Source organism: Somniosus microcephalus, chromosome 32 (genome assembly GCF_052327205.1).
Source record: "Somniosus microcephalus isolate GS21.2 chromosome 32, FLI_Smic_1.0, whole genome shotgun sequence".
NCBI lineage: Eukaryota > Metazoa > Chordata > Chondrichthyes > Squaliformes > Somniosidae > Somniosus > Somniosus microcephalus.
The window spans coordinates 14,514,115-14,534,203 of NC_141018.1; the positions used below are offsets into that span (position 1 = coordinate 14,514,115).

The window sequence follows — 20,089 nt, forward strand, 5'->3', positions numbered from 1 at the left end:
GATCATGTCTAACCAATTTGATTGAATTTTTCGAGGGGGTGACTAGGTGTGTGGATGAGGGTAGTGCAGTTGATGTAGTCTACATGGACTTCAGTAAGGCTTTTGACAAAGTCCCACATGGGAGACTGGTCAAGAAGGTAAGAGCCCATGGGATCCAGGGCAATTTGGCCCATTGGATCCAAAATTGGCTTAGTGGCAGGAGGCAGAGGGTGATGGTCGAAGGTTGTTTTTGTAACTGGAAGCCTGTGTCCAGTGGTGTACCGCAGGGATCGGTGCTGGGTCCCTTGCTGTTTGTAGTGTACACTAATAATTTAGATATGAATGTAGGAGGTATGATCAGTAAGTTTGCAGATGACACAAAAATTGGTGGAGTGGTAAATAGCGAGGAGGGATGCCTCGGGCTACAGGACGAAATATACGGGATGGTTAGATGGGCAGAACAGTGGCAAATGGAATTTAACCCTGAAAAGTGTGAGGTGATGCATTTTGGGAGGACAAACAAGGCAAGGGAATACACAATGAATGGTAGGACCCTAGGAAGGACAGAATATCAGAGGGACCTTGGTGTGCTTGTATATAGATCCCTGAAGGCAGCAGGACAGGTAGATATGGTGGTTAAAAAGGCATATGGGATACTTGCCTTCATTAGCCGACGCATAGAATATAAGAGCAGGGAGGTTATGATGGAGCTGTACAAAACGTTAGTTAGGCCACAGCTGGAATACTGTGTGCAATTCTGGTCACCACACTATAGGAGGGATGTGATTGTATTGGAGAGGGTGCAGAGGAGATTCACCAGGATGTTACCTGGGCTGGAGCACGTCAGAAGAGAGACTGGACAGGCTGGGGTTGTTTTCCTTAGAGCAGAGAAGGCTGAGGGGGGACCTGATTGAGGAACATCATCGAGCAGACAATCGGCGTGCTCAAGCAACGCTTCCGCTGCCTGGACAGTTCCAGTGGAGCTGGGCCGTGCATAGCGCCCTAACTCCTGCACACGTGCCCAGTGAGTCATCAGGTGTAAGCACCTCCTCTAACCTTGTATCCAGAATCGTGGTCGTAGATGCTGCATGCACCACAACTTCACCATCATGAGGGACAAGCCCTTACCATCATCAGCGAAACCAACAGCTTCAGGAGGAGAAGGAAGAGGAGACAAAGATGATGAAGAGGAGGAGGGTGTGACCACCACAGCCCTATCTTCCCAAGCTCAGAGACCAGCTCATTACGGAGCGGTTCAACTAAGGCAGACCTCCCATTCCCCACTCACCAACAGTCCCTCAATCGTTACCTCTCTTACAGCAACCATCACATTGCCTTCCTTCACTCCACACTTACTGGTTTCGCCCTCATTTCGCTACAAAGATAAATACCAATACCAAATCCAGATGCAGAAACAAATTAATAATGTCATCGGTTTCAGGGGGAAAAAATCACCATTCACCCTTCTGCATTCCCTCTGTGCCTGTTCCTTTCCTGGTGCTCCTATGAGATGCTTCCCCAGTGATTGGAGCTTGGGTGGTGGAAGGCTGCTGAACTCCCATTGAGGAGACTGCAGATGGCCTTGGAGGGCGACTTTGAGCAGCTCTGGGCCGAGAGGGTCCGGGTGCAGACTGCAGCCTCTCAGGGTGGGCTGCAGCAATCTGGGCCAGCTGGCTGAATGGCACCACCAGGGCGGAGTGGCTGGCGGGGGAACAGGCATCCTGAGAGAGGAACACCAGGTTCCTCTCCTGTGGAACCACTTTCCCGGGGAGGCGCCTCGACCCTCCTAGGGCTCTGCTGGAGAACAGAGTGCTGGGAATGATGTGATGCCCCGGAAGTCGCTTTCAACCGGGGCTCCCAGTGCCAAGGTGGCAGCCGTCTGACCTTTCATGGCGGCAGCTTATTCGGCAGTGGAAGCGGTCAGACTTGTCATGAGACACTCCATCAGGGTGGGTTCCACTGCGCTGCTGACGGAGCTCGCCACTCGGTCTGGGTTGTGCAGAACGATCTCCATGGTTGCACCAGTTTGGAGGTGGACTCCTCCATGCTCCGCGGCATTGCGCGCAAGCTCTCCGGCAGGCTGCCCAGTGCACCGAGCATTTCCCGGTGCATTCCCATTTACCACCTTCAGTAGCCTAGCCCACTGGAGTCAGCATCGGAGTCCTAGTGCACGAGCAGCAGAACTAGTAGACGATTTGCCCTGCGGCGGGCTGGCATCTGTGGCGTCCTATCCCCCCGCCCTAACTCCTGCGCACTTACGCCCAGTGAGCCACCAGGTGCACTTCCTCCAAGGTCCATGTGGTGCCGGTATCCGAGCTGGAGGTTGAGCGAGCGAGATCAAGGGATGGAGCATCTTCACAGTCACTCTGCCCCTCTTCCTCCACCGGCTGAGGGGCTTCCACATTCTGAGGAGCTGAAATCAGAAAGGGTCAAGGGTTAAATTGTGGTGCGAAGTGGAGCAGGGAGGTGTCCAGCACATCTCCGCCAGGGCAAGAGAAATAAAACACAGGTCTCTGAGAGAACCGCAGGGCTTATTCAGTTAAAGACCTCCTGTTATCCATCGGTTGCAGTCCTATTGCAGGAGGAAGTTCAACATGTAGGACGAGAAGGAAAGCTGAAGAGGGCACACAGATTTCCCTGTCGAGGCTATTATCTAGGGGTCTGATTTTTTTTTTAAGGGAGCAGTAGCATAGTACTGTAGTACTGTTACTAATAATCCAGAGGCCTGGACTAATAATCCAGAGACGTGAGTTAAAATCCCACCACGGCAGCTGGAGAATTTCAATTCAGTTAATTGATTTAATCTGGTATAAAAAGCTAGTATCAGTAATGGTGACCATGAAACTACCGGATTGTCATAAAAACCCATCTGGTTCACTAATAATGACCTTTAAGAAAGGAAATCTGCCGTCCTTACCCGGTCTGGCCTATGGCACAGCAATGTGGTTGACTCTTAACTGCGCTCTGAAATGGCCTAACAAGCCACTCAAGTGCAATTAGGGATGGGCAATAAATGCTGGCCTAGCCAGCGACGCCCACATCCTGTGAACAAATGAAAAAGAAATAAATGGGTGCTGAAAAGCACATGCAGCTCGTCGTGCGGAGCGTGTGGGGTGAGGGAGAGGTCAGAAGAGACGAGGAGGATTAGATATAAAGAAATCCTGCTCGGCATCTCCTCCAGTGTCGCCTGGATACTCTCTTCAAGAGGGGACGGGTGTGCAGATGTGCTGGTCCCCCATGGGCGGGGGTGGGGGGCAGTCTACTGCCTTGTGTTATGCGCCACCTACTCCTGCAAGAAAAAGGGAAGTGTGTTAGTGAGAGTCTTGTGAGATGTTTGGGGATTGTAAGCACTTGCAACCTCCTGATGAAGAAGCTTTTGCACATGAGTTATAATCAATGCTATTCTCATTTACACTGTATGTAAATGGTTGTGCTTTATTATCTCATTGGCTTGATTTAATAAAAAGTATTAGAGTCATAGTCATAGAGTCATAACGGCACAGAAGAAGGCCATTCGGCCCATTGAGTCCATGCCGACTCTCTGTAGAGCAATCCAGTCAGTCCCATTCCCCCGCTCTATCCCCGTAGCCCTGCAAGTTTATTTCCCTCAAGTGCCTATCCAGTCTCCCCTTGAAAACATTGAGTGTCTCCGCTTCCACCACTTCCGTCGGCAGCGAATTCCAGGCCCTCACCACTCACTGCGTAAAAAAGTTTTTCCTCACATCCCCCCACCCCCCGTATCTCTTGCCCAAAATCTGTGTCCCCTAGTCCTCGTACCATCAACTAATGGGAACAGCCTTTCTCCATCTAGCCTATCCAAACCCGTCATAATCTTGTACACCTCTATCAAATCACCCCTCAACCTCCTTTGCTCTAGTGAAAACAAATCCAGCTTCTCCAACCTGTCCTTGTAGCTATTAATCAAACTTTTCCGTGTTTCCTAGTCCTCGGAACTTGTATTAGAGGTGAAGGATGTATGACAATATCTGATAATATCTCCACTTAAAGACTCCGACCACCCTACTTCATCTCACCTTATCTGCATCCTTCTAAACAGACACAATCATGAGTAACTGTGACAGGCAATTCTAAAATAGTTTTCAGTTTTTGATTTCCATGCAAATTAAACCAGAATCACTGATAAATATTTCAAAACAAACCTCGTCTTAGATTTTAATACACCGCTGACAGTTACTGAAGTCTCTGGGTTATTTGTAGCGAGTGTGTAAGTTGTGTACAAATAGAACACTTTTAACTAAGCCTTTCAGAACTTGCATTTACGTGCACCTTATGTCGGCAGGACATCCCAAAATATTCCATTTACAATCAACCTGGGAACAGCAGAATAGAGAGATGACTCAAACTGGTAGCCAAGGTTGATTCAAGGTGGGCTAACTTCCACCTTAATCACTGGGAGTGTAAGGGGTGGTGTGTGGGTTGTTTGTCAGCTTCACCTCTGACTCCTTTGAGCGGTTCAAATTGCTTCCATGTCCCTTTTGTTCTAGACTTTGGACTTATTTGGGGGTTGTAATAAACTTGCAACAGACACCTGGGTTAGTCAAAAAAATTCAGATCTTTATTTTGAGACAGGAAAATATACAATACAATAAAACTTATACTTTATAAGGGCGGGGAACTCTCGGAAATAAGCGAGGGAGAATTAAAATACACAAAAACCCTTACCCTCCCAACCCCACTACACTAGCTAGGCTGGAATCCAGAGGACCAGGAAATGCTCACCAAAACGACTTTCTTGACAGATGTAGAAGTTTCCGATTTCGGGGTTCTCTTTAGTTGTGGCGGTTGGGGCCTGCCGTACCTCGGACGTGGTAGAAGACTACACCTGCGTTGGGTCTTCAGTTTGGGTTTGTCCGCAGATGCAGTTAGTCACGCTGTTGGATCTATCGGGTAAGTACCCAATTTTCTTTGGTTAGGGCTCGTTTTAGGGTCTTTTGTGTCCAAATCTTACCCAGGGGTAAGTCAGACTAGCCTGTAGAGTGGAAACAAGTCTTTGGTTCGTAAGTTTTTCGGCGGTTGGTTTCTTGTTGGTCGCGGTGGCCCAATATTACCTGGTTGGTGGTAATATTGGCGTTTGTTGGTTTCTGTAGGCCTTTGGTTGCCGTGATCTCTGTTTCTTCTTTCTTCCTTCGAGTCTCCGATGATGATCTCTCTCTTGAGCTGGTTGGCTGAACTTGAACTCGGACTGGCTGTCCATTTGAACTGTCTCACTGTCTCGCTGTTGTCTCTTGTCTTGACTGTTCCGTGTTGCTGTCTGAACTGAAAAGGCAGGCCTCAATTATACTAACTTGGGGCCTGGCTTATCTGACCGCCAAATCTCGGGTTTCTTTGTTAAATTTGGCGGGCTCTTTATTTTTAATGTGTTTTAAAACTTTAACGAGCTTCGGGGATGGCCCATCCAAACTTAACGCGTTTAGGGGATGGCTCATCTAAACGGCCTTTAACTGGTTTCGGGATTGCCTTGAAACCAGTTTAAAAAATGCAAAACGTTTGTCAATCTGTTTAATTGGTTTTGGACTGTGGTTTGTTTGCTGTAGGGCTAATGTTCCTTCTTTTGTACTCCTGGGGACATATCCTGTTTATTCGATACCTGGCTCTGCGAATTCTCGGCGGGAAAACAGGCTTCATTGTCCTTATGTAAAACTAGAGCGGCCCTGGGCATCCCTAGACAGTTCAATATCCAAACTTGGGGGCCCACCCCGTCTCCCCTTTTGTCCCAGCCTTTTGCAAGCCTGAACATGTCTTTTTAAACCAGCCAAATCTTCCTGGGATTTTTATTTTAAATCCCTTTGGCCCAATATTCCTTAAAACAGTCCAAAATCTCTTCTTTCTTACTCTTAGAAAAATGTGTAATTTAACTCTTTGACATTCTTCTGTTCTGGGGTTGTGCAGAAATTTTTCGAACCTTACACACCCCCCTGTGATACTTTATAACACTACAGTATCATGCAGGTGTGAGCAAAATTTCTGATCCTTGGGAGCCAACCTTCCCCTGTGTTACCTAAACTAATAACACCCACAAAACAAAACACTCTCCCATCCCTTTAGGTGTAGTGTTTATCAAAAATACACAAAGTAAAACCTTTTATTACATTCACATCCAAGCACGGAGGGGGTCCAACACCCCTGCACCACTTGGAAATATTACACACACAGAAAAATTAATTGACACACACACTCGTCAGACTTTATTTTTAATCACATTCACGGTTGTTTTTAGACCTGGGCATAGCCTTTATTTTTGTTTTTGTCCCATGCTCCCTCATGCTGAGAGCGGAGCATTTGGTCCCTTCCTTTGCACTTCGCATACAACAGATGGAAAACTATTCCCATCTGGCAAACCACTAAAATGTGCGAAGCCAGCCTAATCCAAGAGGGGACTTCTATATTTTCAAAAATGTCCCACCAGGGTGGAACCACAATATCCAATATCTTGGCCCCTATCTCAACTGTCTTCTGCTCTAATGTATAGAAATGTTTCTGTGAGATGACCACTGCTTTTTTTCAGGATGTAAACTGTACAGCTTCGCTTTGTCCACATTGGCAAAATCGAACTCATAAAACTTTCTAAACATTTCCTTCAACAGGGCTTGGTACAACTGTTCTGTCTCTTTAGGGCACCACTCAGGTAAGTGCACCTCGGTCAGGTTCAGGATCACTGAGGCCACTGCATAGTGTACCCCATGGTACAGCAGCTTATCGGTTGGTACTAGGACTAAACCATTCCCTGGTCCCTTGGTGGTGGTAGGACACCACTGGACTATAGTCCGTGATGTTGTGGGCAGGGGCTTTCGGGGGCGGGTCACAAGTTCAGTGGCATTCACTGGGATCGGGGAGTGTGGGACCGCGCGCACGCATGCAGGCTGGAATTCCACTCCACCCCCTCTCCGGCATCTTGCCATTGCCAGTGGAAAATGATGGATACGCCTGTGGGGCAGACGTTTTCTGACCCCCACATACAGACATAAATCCCCTGATCCGGTTCCCAGCACACACTCAAACCCCTCAGATCCCTGTAATCGTCCGATGGGTATTGTTTCCCAATCGACTGCTGGGTTTCCTATATCCTTGCTCAGCTTTCTGAGCCACCACCACTTATCCAAAGGAATCTGTCCCTTGCATGTCAAACACACACGCTTCCCTACGGTGACGCTGACCGTTGTAGCAACGACCTGCACCCTGGGGCACGGGATGGAGGCCTCCCCGTACGTGAACCCAGTCTGGCTGGATACTGGGTCGAATTGGACCCCAGCCACCCTGGCCACCTTCCCTCGTGGAAGTAAATAGCGAGCTCTTCCACACCCCGTTCGCCACCCCCTGCGGTAAAGATCGGTGCTCTCTCTCCTGAACACCCATAGATATGGGAGTTCTCCACGTCTCCTTGATTACTGATGCTCACCCCTACCAGGGCGAGCAGGAGCAGAACCTTCCTCATCCCGATTTCCTTTCTGTAGGGACACACAAACAAAATAGCCATGTCCCGAAGGTTCTCTGGCCTGACACAGTTATCAAAATTCAAAACTTAAACTTATCCTACACTAAAATTCCAAACTTCCAAACTGTAAAACACACTTAAAATCCTTCATAAAGCTATATACATCCGCCGCCCGTCTCCGGACGGCCAGGCTAATTCCTGATTGGCCTGTACCTTTTATGGAATCTGGGCAGCTTGTACACCTGGGCGTAAGGTGACCTGTGCCACCGGACCCGAAGAGTCCTTCTTAAAACAACTGGGAGTTTTCCTGACTCCCAGTTAACCAGGGTAGTGTGTCCTCCAGTGCTGCAACACACTAACCCCTTCAGTGTGGCTGCCGAGTCCCTATCCTGTCCTATGGGTTCCGCGCAGGCTGATGCCGCAGGCTGGGGACCCTTGTCTCTCTCCTTGCCCAACGCTACCCATCCTGTGAGCCCCTCACCTTGGGAGGCTGTAGGCTGGGAATCCATATCCTTAGACTTGTCCCTAACCTTTGGTTTTCACTTCCTGCTAACGGTTCTCCTGGGGCTGGACCGTACTCTAAAATAATACTCAGGTGACCAAGGCAGCTTAGGCTGTGGTGTGCGAGGAGCCCTTCTTAAGGCTCCGACTACTGGGAGTGTACCTGAATCCCACTTAATTGGTGGGAGGGCCTCTCCAGTCACACAACTCACTGCCCCCACCTTTGCGGTCTGTGAATCAGCTACAGCTGCAGGCGGCTGCTCTCTAGCCTTAGTGCGGTTAACCCTTGCTGACCGTTCTCCACTCTCAGCCTTAAACAGCTTGCACTGATTAATGTGGAACCACTTTGTGCGGCGGGGCATCTTGATGCCATACACCATGGGACTTGCCTTGTCCACAATGCTGTATGGACCCATATACAATGGTTCGAAACTTCCCATCCGGGCGAAGTTCCTCACCATAACCTGATCCCCTATCTCCCGCTCGTGGTGCCTGTTGGGTTCTAGCAGCAATCGGTCACTCCGATGCTGCTTTCCCATGTTACCAGCAGCCTGCCAGTGAATCAGGTGCTCAAACAGATTCCTGACAAAACTGTCCCGGTTCACCTCTCTGAGCTGACCTTCTGTCAGCACCGGTGCTAGCACATGGGTGGGGGTCCGCATAACCCTACCAGTCATCAGCTCGTGTGGGGAATACCCCGTGCTCTTTGACTGGCTGGCTCGGATCCCCATCAAGTCTCCCGTTTCCTTCCTCAGCTTTTCCTTTATGGTACGGTTTAAATGCTCTACAGGACCCGATGACTCTGGGTTGTAGGCGACGTGCCATTTTCCTTTAATGCCGAGTACCATGAGGGTCTCCTGCATGACCTGTCCTGTGAAGTGACTCCCTTGGTCAGACTCCACATACTGTGGGAGTCCCCATCGTGAGAACACTTCCCTGACCAGGATCTTGGCTGTACCCAACGCGGTAGCTGTACGGCAGGGGAAAGCTTCCACCCACTTTGAAAACACATCCACCAGGACTAGGCAGTACGTGTAGCCTCCCTGGGCGGTGGGTAGGGGCCCGATGTAATCGATCTGGATCGACTGCCATGGTCCCTCTACCCTCCTGGTGTGTCCCAAAGATACCTTCCTTTTCTGGAGGTCAGGGTTATTGGCAGCACACACCAGACAGTCGGCACTGAACTCGTGGACCTGTTCCCTCAGTCCTGGCCACCATCCTGCCTGTTCCACCCTCTGCCAGGTGGCCTCAGACCCGGGGTGCCCCGCTCCTGGACCCTCATGGGCCAGTTGGAGGAATTCCCTTCTGTGCTGCTGCGGCACTACCCATTGCTCCCCCCTGAACAGCATGCCTTCCTTGATGGTGATGGCTGCTGTACCGTACGGGCCCTCTACCTTTTCCCCTTCTGTGAGCGCGTCCAGGACGGCTCTGAGGATGGGATCCCGTAGCTGGGCCTGCTTTAGGTCCGGGACCAAGGCTACCCCTTGTGTACCTCCCTTGTCCCGGATTGCGGCTACCGACCCTGTCTGATAGGGGTCCCAAAACTCTCCTTCCCTAGCTCCCTGCTTGGCTAGTTCATCTGCCCTTTGATTACCCTCCCTCTTGGGGGCTGGTAACTCCTGTACTGCTTCCCTTCTGGCTTTATCTATGGCCCTTTCCCCTGCTCGTACAGCCAGCCCTAGGAACTTTACGTCCTTTTTGCCAATCTGTACCTTCTTGGGGTTTACCTTAAAACCCTCCTGCTTCAGCAACCCCAGCAGTTCAGCCAGTAGTGGACCGTGTTCCTCTCCTTCATCAGTGAATAGGAGCAGGCCATCCACATACTGGACTAACTGTCGGGGTCGGCTGAAGCCTTTTAAGCAATCTGCCATACACTGATGGAAGATGCTGGGGCTGTTGTGGAACCCCTGTGGTAGGCAGTTCCAGGTGTACTGTTGGCCTTTAAACATGAAGGCGAACTTGTACTGGTCCTCTCTCCGTAGAGGGATGGACCAAAACCCGTTGGAAATATCCAGCACTGTGAAGGTGGTCGCGGAGGCTGGAATACTTCCTATGAGGTCGGCGACGGCTGCTACCGTGGGTGCACAGGCGGGGATGTACCTATTGAGCACCCGATAGTCCACCGTGGCTCTCCAGGAGTTGTCCGGTTTCCTAACCGGCCACAACAGAGAGTTTACATGGGTGGGTATTGGTCTCAATACCCCCTGTTTGACCAGAGAGGTCATGGCCGTTTCCATGTCCTTCTCTGCCTCTTTTGGGAAATTATACTGCTTTTGTGGTCTGGTCATGGGGTCCCCATCTACACTTACGTCGACCCCATTCACCCTCCCACAATCATGCTTGTGAGTGGCAAATGTGCCGAGATGTGCTCGCACAAATGCCTGGTACTCCACTGGAGTGTTACTGATCATTTGCTCGAGGTCGTAACCCTCCTTGGGCTTTAGGGTACACAGGGTCCCCTTGCCCTGCTTCCCTGGGATAACTGCCACTTCACCCTCTTTGCCGGTGCATGCTCCCCACAGTCAGTGGTTCCTAAGATCCACTAGGATCCGATGGCCTATGATAAAATCAACCCCCAGGATCCCCTTCCCTTCCTGCTCCCACTTCATTAGAACACAAGTCCACTTGGTGTGGAGTGCTCCTAAATGAATGGACAGCGAGACAGAGAACGAGCCAACCTGCTTGTTACCTGTGAACCCCACTAAGCTGTACGGGACCCCGTTAGACAGAGGTGAGGCAGCGGGGTTATCTGATAGACTATGGTGCTCGAAGCTCCCGTATCCAACAGATAGGTCCCTTTTACCTTTTCCACTTCCATCTTAACAAGCGGTCTTTTCCATACATCATACTCAAGGGGACACAGATAGACAGGCTGCGCTGGCTCTAGTCATAAGTCTGTGTTAACTGGGGGGGCAGATGGAGTTAAAGCACCCGTGGCTGTGGCTACCCTCCCTGGGCCAGCCAACAAAACTCGAAGTGCAGCTACTATCGAATCTACTGTGGGGGAAGAGGTTGGTGTTTCTGCCTTTGGGGCGGGAGCTGGGGCACTCTTTCCTGCACTATCCTTCCAAGGATTTTTACAGTCCCTTCTCCAATGCCCACTCTTCCCACACCCGAAGCAGTTATGCCTCGCATCGGAAGGGATACCCCCTTCCTGGTGCCATTCCTTCTTACCCTGGCTGGGTTTAAACTCATGCACTTTCCCTTTAGTCTGTGGTTCGTCTACCCCCCTACCGTTGCGGTAAGCCAGGGTCAGCTGTCTGACCACTGCCTCCTCGGTGACCTGGGGACCCTTTGGGTCGAACCACAGCTCGGCCTTGGCTCTGATCCGTAGCAAGCTGTTTGCCACCAGACTTCGGAGCCAGTGAGCCAGCTTATCCTGGTTCAAATTAGCCCGGTCGAGATCCCCATTCCAGGCACTCCTGTACACAGGCCACAGCCTGTCTGTGAAAGCCTGTGGGGTCTCCCCTGCTAACTGGGTAGTCTTCTCCACCCGGGAGAACGGACTACCATCATTCATCCCCATCGCCTCCAGAACTTGATCCCGGATGGCAGCGTACCCTCCCTGTCCCTTCTTGCACTCAGCAGAGAGGGACTGGTACAGCTTGCCATCCAAGGTGAACAGGAACATCTTGGCCATTTCTGAGTCGTCGCACTCATTGATGCCTGCTGCTTGTTCCACTTCCATAAAGTGGACTGACGGATCTCCCTTGTGTGTGAGCTTACTCAAGTGGCTTACCATAGCCCTAAGCTGTTGGGTCCCATGGGGAATCACAAACTGGCTTTCAAGGGGCCCCTGGCCCCCACCTACCCAAGGTGGGCCAAACTTTTGCTGTCGAGTCGGGCACATCGGCCCCGGCTCCGACCTTTCCTGCATTTGTTTGCCCACTTCTGCCTGCTGCCAAACCCAGTCAAAACCCGTGCCACAGGTGGCGGTGGTGTGCACTCCTCCCTGCCCTCCCTACACATTGCTTGTCCCTCCTGCTGCCCAACCGAGTTGCTCCCCGGCACCACAGGTGATGTCTGCACAGTTTCTACTTCTACTTCCAGGTCTACCCAGGCTGCACCTGGGCTTACTAGGCATACCATGCCTTTTGCCCTGGACAGAGCAAGTTTTAAACTCTCTATCTGCTTTTGACAAGGGCCGTGATCTCCCGCTTCTACATCCCTAGTGCTTGCTACTTGATAAGCTGCCTTTATATTCCTGTACTGCTCCTCCTGTTCCCTTAACTGTCTGGTTAGGCGAGCGTTCTCCTCTTTCAGTACCAGCTCATTTCCTTTTACTTCGGTGACTTGACACCGAAAATACTCATGCCTGTTTCTGTGTTTCTCTACTAGCTGCAATTTCTCTTGATTCTGTGCTTGTAATTCCTGCAATAGTTCCTCCCCTGCTAAAGCTCTTGCCTGAGACAGTTTGGCTGCCTCCTGCAGCTCTGCTGTCAAAGCTCTCACCTGCTGGTCTAAAAGCTGGATATGTCGTAGGGCACAGACCAAACAGATGGCCTTCTCTACCGACTTCTTATGATCCTTGCCCTCAGTCCATTTGGCTGCAGCGTCCATGGGACGCATAGCACGCAACAGACTGGTCACCCACTTCTTGGTGATATTCACCTTCTCAAAAACGTAAGAGGAAATCCTCTCTTCCATCTTTGTCCTTTCATCAAACACAGGGTCTATTGCATTACTTCCCTTTTGCCAAAGTCCTGCCGCGGTCGCCATGCCGTAAGGGGTGGTGTGTGGGTTGTTTGTCAGCTTCACTTCTGACTCCTTTGAGCGGTTTGAATCGCTCCCACTCCCTTTTGTTCTGGACTTTGGACTTATTTGGGGGTTGTAATAAACGTGCAACAGACACCTGGGTTAGTCAAAAGAATTCAGATCTTTATTTTGAGACAGGAAAATAAACAATACAATAAAACTTATACCTTAAAAGGGTGGGGAACACTCGGAAATAAGCGAGGGAGAATTACAATACACAAAAACCCTTACCCTCCCAACCCTACTACACTAGCTAGGCTGGAATCCGGAGGACCAGGAAATGCTCACCAAAACGACTTCCTTGACAGACTGTAGAGGTTTGCGATTTCGGGGTTCTCTTTAGTTGTGGCGGTTGGGGCCTGCCGTACCTCGGACATGGTAGAAGTCTGCACCTGCGTTGGGTCTTCAGTTTGGGATTGTCCGCAGATGTGGTTAGTCGTGCTGATGGATCTATCGGGTAAGTACCCAATTTTCTTTGGTTAGGGCTAGTTTTAGGGTCTTTTGTGTCCAAATCTTACCCAGGGGTAAATCAGACTAGCCTGTAGAGTGGAAACATGTCTTTGGTTCGTGAGTTTTTCGGCAGTTGGTTTCTTGTTGGTTGCGGTGGCCCAATATTACCTGGTTGGTGGTAATATTGGCGGTTGTTGGTTTCTGTAAGCCTTTGGTTGCCGTGATCTAAGAACATAACATAAGAAATAGGAGCAGGAGTAGGCCAATCGGCCCCTCGAGCCTGCTCCACCATTCAATAAGATCATGGCTGATCTGATCCTAACCTCAAATCTTCTATCACTCTGCATCCCCCCGAACCCATGTGATCTCCCGGGAGAGGCGAAAAACCAGATAAAGACCCAATGGCCAATTTGGGAGAAAAAAATCTGGGAAATTCCTCTCCGACCCATCTAGGCGATCGAAATTCTTCCAGGAGATCACTCTGTCCCTATATTTTCTACAGTACTTACCTTCTGTAAAGGCGATCTCCACCCCAGCCAGGAACAGGAATAAAACCATCTCCTGAAATCTAACAGAATTAGAACACAGTAGGAGCAGAACAAGGCTACACGGCCCCTGGGCCCACTCCACTACCCACAGGGCCATGACCATTCCGAACCTAGACTCATGTCCAATTTCCTGCCCGCTCCCCGTAACCCTTAATTCCCTTTACTTCTAGGAAACTATCTATTTCTGTTTTAAATTTATTTAATGATGTAGCTTCCACAGCTTTCTGGGGCAGCAAATTCCACAAACCTACCACCCTCTGAGTGAAGAAGTTTCTCCTCATCTCAGTTTTGAATGAGCAGCCCCTTATTTTAAGATTATGCCCCCTAGCTCTAGTTTCACCCATCATTGGGAACATCCTCACCGCATCCACCCGATCAAGCCCCTTCACAATCTTATATGTTTCAATAAGATCGCCTCTCATTCTTCTGAACTCCAATGAGTAGAGTCCCAATCTACTCAACCTCTCCTCATATGACCACCCCCTCATCCCCGGGATTAACCGAGTGAACCTTCTTTGTACTGACTCGAGAGCAAGTATGTCTTTTCTTAAGTATGGACACCAAAACTGTATGCAGTATTCCAGGTGCGGCCTCACCAATACCTTGTACAACTGCAGCAATACCTCCCTGTTTTTATATTCCAACCCCCTAGCAATAAAAGCCAACATTCCATTGGCCTTCTTAATCACTTGCTGCACCTGCATACTAACTTTTTGAGTTTCGTGCACCAGGACCCCCAGATCCCTTTGTACTACAGTACTTTCCAGTTTCTTGCCATTAAGATAATAACTTGCTCTATGATTTTTCCTGCCAAAGTGCATAACCTCACACTTTCCAGTATTGTATTCCATCTGCCAAATCTCTGCCCACTTACTTAGCCTGTCTATGTCCCTTTGCAGGTTTTTTATGTCCTCCTCACTCACTACTTTCCATCCCATCTTTGTATCATCTGCAAACTTTGATATGTTACACTCGGTCCCCTCCTCCAAATCATTAATATAGATTGTAAAGAGTTGGGGACCCAGCACTGACCCCTGCGGAACACCACTAGTTACTGGTTGCCAATCTGAGAACGAACCATTTATCCCAACTCTCTGCTTTCTGTTAGAGAGCCAATCCTCCACCCACGCCAGAATATTACCCCCAATCCCGTGATTTTTTATCTTGAGCAATAATCTTTTGTGTGGCACCTTGTCAAATGCCTTTTGGAAGTCTAAATACACTACGTCCACTGGTTCCCCTTTATCCACCCTGTATGTTACTTCCTCAAAGAACTCAAGCAAATTTGTTAAACATGACTTCCCCTTCATGAAACCATGCTGAGTTTGCCCTATTAAATTATGTTTATCCAAATGTCCCGTTACTGTCTCCTTAATAATGGACTCTAACATTTTACCAACCACAGATGTTAGGCTAACAGGTCTATAGTTTCCAGCCTTCTGCCTACTACCCTTTTTAAATAAGGGTGTTACATTAGCAGTTTTCCAATCTGCCGGGACCTTTGCTGAGTCCAGTGAGTTTTGGAAAATTATTACCAATGCATCCACAATCCCTACCGCTACTTCCCTCAAGACCCTAGGATGCAAGCCATCAGGTCCAGGGGATTTATCCGCCTTGAGTCCCATTATTTTACCAAGTACCACTTCCTTAGTGATTTTAATTGTATTTAGTTCCTCCCCCCCTAGAGCCCCCTGTTTGTCCAGTGTTGGGATATTCTTAGTGTCCTCTACTGTAAAGACAGATACAAAATAATTGTTCAGTGTTTTTGCCATCTCCATGTTTCCCACCATTAATTTCCCGGTCTCATCCTCTAAGGGACCAACATTTACTTTAGCCACCCTTTTTCTTTTTATATAACTATAGAAACTTTTACTGTCTGTTTTTATATTTTTTGCTAATTTACTTTCATAATCTATCTTCCCTTTCTTAATCAATCTTTTTGTTATTTTTTTGCTGTCTTTTAAAGACTTCCCAATCTTCCATCCTCCCACTAGATTTGGCTACCTTATATGCCCTTGTTTTTAGTCGGATACTATCCTTAATTACTTTACTTAGCCACGGATGGCTATCTTTTCTTTTACACCCTTTTTTCCTCAGTGGAATATATTTTTTTTGGAAGTTGTAAAATAACTCCTTAAATGTACACCACTGGTCATGTACCGTCTTACCCTTTAATCTATTTTCCCAGTCCACTCTAATTAATTCCGCTCTCATACCTTCATAGTCTCCTTTATTCAAGCTCAGCACGCTTGTTTGAGATCCAACCTTCTCACCCTCTAATTGAATATGGAATTCAACCATGTTATGGTCACTCATTCCAAGGGGATCCTTTACTAGGACATTTTTAATTAATCCCGTCTCATTACACAGGACCAGATCTAAGGTTGCTTGCCCCCTGGTCGGTTCAGTTACATACTGCTCAAGAAACCCATCCCTAATACACTCAATGAACTCTTCCTCAAGGCTGCTCTGCCCAATTTGATTTGTCCAGTTAATATGATAATTAAAATCCCCCATAATTATAGCTGTTCCCTTATTACAAGCCTGAACTATTTCCTGATTAATACTCCGTCCAACAGAGTTGCAACTGTTCGGAGGCCTATAGACTACACCCACTAGTGTTTTTTTCCCCTTATTATTCCTTACCTCCACCCAAACTGTTTCACTATCCTGCTCCTTTGACCCAATATCATTTCTCTGTATTATAGTGATTCCTTCCTTTATTAACATAGCCACCCCACCTCCTCTCCCTTCCTGCCTGTCCTTCCTGATTGTTAAATAACCTGGTATGTTTAATTCCCAGTCATGGTCACCCTGCAGCCATGTTTCTGTAATGGCCACAAGATCATACCCATATGTCATTATTTGTGCCGTTAACTCATTCATTTTGTTACGAATGCTACGTTTCTTCTTTCTTCCTTCGAGTCTCCGATGATGATCTCCCTCTTGAACTGGTTGGCTGAACTTGAACTCGGACTGGCTGTCCGTTTGAACTGTCTCACTGTCTTTGCTGTCTGTACTGCCCTACTGAACTGAAAAGGCAGGCCTCAATTATACTAATTTGGGGCCTGGCTTAACTGACCGCCAAATCTCGGGTTTCTTTGTTAAATTTGGCGGGCTCGTTATTTTTAATGTGTTTCAAAACTTTAACGAGTTTCGGGGATGACCCATCCAAACTTAACGAGTTTAGGGGATGGCTCAGCTAAACTTAATCAGCCTTTAACTGGTTTCGGGATTGCCTTGAAACCAGTTTAAAAATGCAAAACGTTTGTCAATCTCTTTAATTGTTTTTGGACTGTGGTTTGTTTGTGGTAACCTGTGGGGCTAATGTTTCTTCCTTTGTATTTGCTGGGGACATGTCCTGTTTATTCGATACCTGGCTCTGCGAATTCTCGGCGGGAAAACAGGCTTCATTGTCCTTATGTAAAACTGGGGCGGCCCTGGACATTCCTAGACAGTTCAATATCCAAACTCGGGGGCCCACCCCACCTCCCCTTTGTTCCAGCCTTTTGCAAGCCCGAACATGTCTTTTAAACCAGCCAAATCTTCCTGGGATTTTTGTTTTAAACCCCTTTGGCCCAATATTCCTTAAAACAGTCCAAAATCTTTTCTTCTTACACTTAGGAAAACTGTGTAATTTAACTCTTTGACATTCTTCTGTTAAGCCCAACCATACTTTTATCCCTTCTTACAGATTTCTTCTGTAATGTTCCAAAATCCTTTAAAAAAAAAATGACTTTCCTTCTGTTCTGGGGTTGTGCAGAAATTTTTCAAACCTTACAGGAGAGAATGGGTGATAGTGAATGGGCCGCTCGTTTTACACTTTGCACAATTTTCTCTTCCACAATGTAAAATGCGCAACCCAATTGGCTCTCACCCGTTTATCGCCCAGTGATAAAGGGTAAACTGACTCCCCCAAGGTGTACAGTCCACCTTTGACAGGTCACGATAAGCAGAACTCAGATCTCTGAGAGAATCGCGGGGTTTATTCAGTTAAAAGACCTCCTGTTTTCCATTGGTTGCAGTCCTGAAGCACACGGGAGCTCCACACGTAGGACAAGAGGGGAAACCGAAGAGAACACACAGATTCCTCTGTCGAGCTATTTTCTACCCAAGGAAATTCGGGGCCTGGTGTATTTTTGGGCTGAGGGTCAGTTTTAAAGAATCAAAAGCTCAAAACTCGAGAGAATATTAAACTAATCGACAGATTTCCTTCTTCACCAATGTTTCTGCAGCAGGTCTTACTGATATTATACTGATACCAACATCACGAGAACAGATTCTCTGGCCAGTATCTTGTTGCTGTTTGTGGGAGCTTGCTGTGCGCAAATTGGCTGCCGCGTTTCCTGCATTACAACAGTGACTACACTCCAAAAGTACTTCATTGGCTGTAAACTGATTTGGGACGTCCTGAGGTCGTGAAAGGTGTTGTATGAATGCAAGTCTCTTTCCCTCTTTCCTACGTTCTTTCTTTCTGTCATTCTATCTTTCTTTCTGTCATTGTTTCTTTCTTTCTGTCATTCTTTCTTTCTGTCATTCATTCTTTCTTTCTTTCTTCCTGTCTTTCTGCCTTTCTCGATATCTAAATGCAGGACGTTCTTTACAGAATTCGCCTTCTTACCTTAATGATGATACAGTCCTTTAGGATTTCCCTTCTTTAAGTTAGCTCTTTCTCTGGTGCTCTAGTTTTTGCTCTGCCTCTTTCTCTCTCAGATACATATGAATGAAAGAAATTTAACCGACTCACCCACTCAAAGTACGTTACAAAATCAAACAGCGATGCCAGAGGCCAAGTCTGCCGCGCTCTGTCTCTCACCTCTCCTGTTTCTCTTTTGTTGTTGTACTTCACTCTCTCCTACTTCACTTCCGCTTTTCCTTCTCCATTTTGATTTCTGGCTGTCACTCTCCTCCTTTGTTTCTGTTTCTTTCTCTCCTCCTTCACTTTACGATTCTCTTCACCCTTCAATTCCTTTTCCCTCTCATCCTATTTTTTTCTCTGGCTATCTCCTGCCTTCCATTCGAAACCTCAGCGTATTTGACCGATACAAAAGCCAAGACAGGAAATTCCCAATTTTGTTACAATGGTGTTACCAGCAGAATCGTTCTTTCACTATTAAAAGTCTAATTCCGTGTTTAAATTTCCACTTTAATGTTGTGGTCTTTGAGAAAGGTGTCATTATTCAACATCTTTTTGAGTATCTGGGACTGTAGTAAATTACATTTTGACCATTCGTGTTAGTTGCCGACAAAATAGGCATAAAGAAGCAGCCAAGAAGGGTAAAGAGAAATCGTAGTGAAGGAGGAGAGAAAGAAACAGAAACAAAGGAGGAGAGTGATAGACAGAAATAAAAATGGAGAAAGAAAAACAGAAGTGAAGGAGGAGAGAGTCAAAGAGAAACAGGAGAGGTTCGTCGCATTCCTTTATTTGATCAGTTTCATTATCTTGCTGTTTCTCAGATGTCCTCCACAGAGAAAACTGTTCTGATCAAACCCTCACTGAGTGAAGCCCAGGCTGGTGAGTTGGTTGGACGGTTGTACGGTCTGAAGGTCTCCAGTGTCCAACCATTGCCCAGTTACGATGACCAGAACTTCCACATCCTGGTGTCTGAGATCCAGGGGAGCGGAGATCACAGTAAGAGCTATGTCCTCAAAGTGATGAACACTTCCATTAGCCAAGATGCTGATTTGCTTGAAGTACAAACACGAGTCATGATGTTTCTGAACAAGAAAGGTTTCCCTTCGCCCACAGTAATCCCAACCATTGATGGCAAGATTATGTCATTGGAGACAATTGGTGAGTATCATTTATTGGTTACTGTACATTGGGTTCAGGTCAAGGGTGTGTTGCAAAATTTAAAAGTTTGAACTTTTAAGTTCATTCCTGGCAATTGCTAGATGAAGAAAGACTAAGGGTCATCTAGTTCGCCTTCCACCAGCCTCGGAGTCACATGATACAATGATAATGGACTTGTTGACTAGTCACAGCCATCAATCTCTACCAATGAGTCTACACCAGACCCAGACGTGAGGTGAGGAAACTCCCAATGGTGGAGAGCTTTGGGAACCACAGGCCCAAAGTCACCTGTTCCTCCTGATCATGTCACACTCACCACACGTCACGTCTCAAATTAATCATGCGCTGTATTCCAAAATGTTATTTTCTGAAAGAAATCTGCTTTGCATTTGAATGAAACAATACTCTCTGCTTCCAGCATCTCCCCAGGGAGCCTGTTCCATAGATTGACCACTCACTCGCTGAAATATCGCTTCCGCAGATTAGTTCACAGTTTAAACCCCTTCAAGTGCAGGCTGTGTCCGAGGAAACAAAGGAATGGGAGGAGGCAATTTAGCCCCTCGAGGCTCTTCCGCCATTGAATGAAATCATGGCTGACCTGTGACCCAA

The 20,089-nt window shown here is 47.8% G+C and overlaps 1 protein-coding gene across 1 annotated transcript in view; it reads left to right on the forward strand.

Moving 5' to 3' along the window:
- The window catches only part of LOC147097281 (hydroxylysine kinase-like), a 75,711-nt gene that overhangs the window by 26,420 nt on the left and 29,202 nt on the right, over window positions 1–20,089 (forward strand). The window contains exon 2 of the mRNA XM_085972100.1: window positions 19,144–19,480. Within this exon, the coding sequence (XP_085828226.1) occupies window positions 19,144–19,480 (337 nt within the window). The remainder of the gene's footprint in view (window positions 1–19,143; window positions 19,481–20,089) is intronic.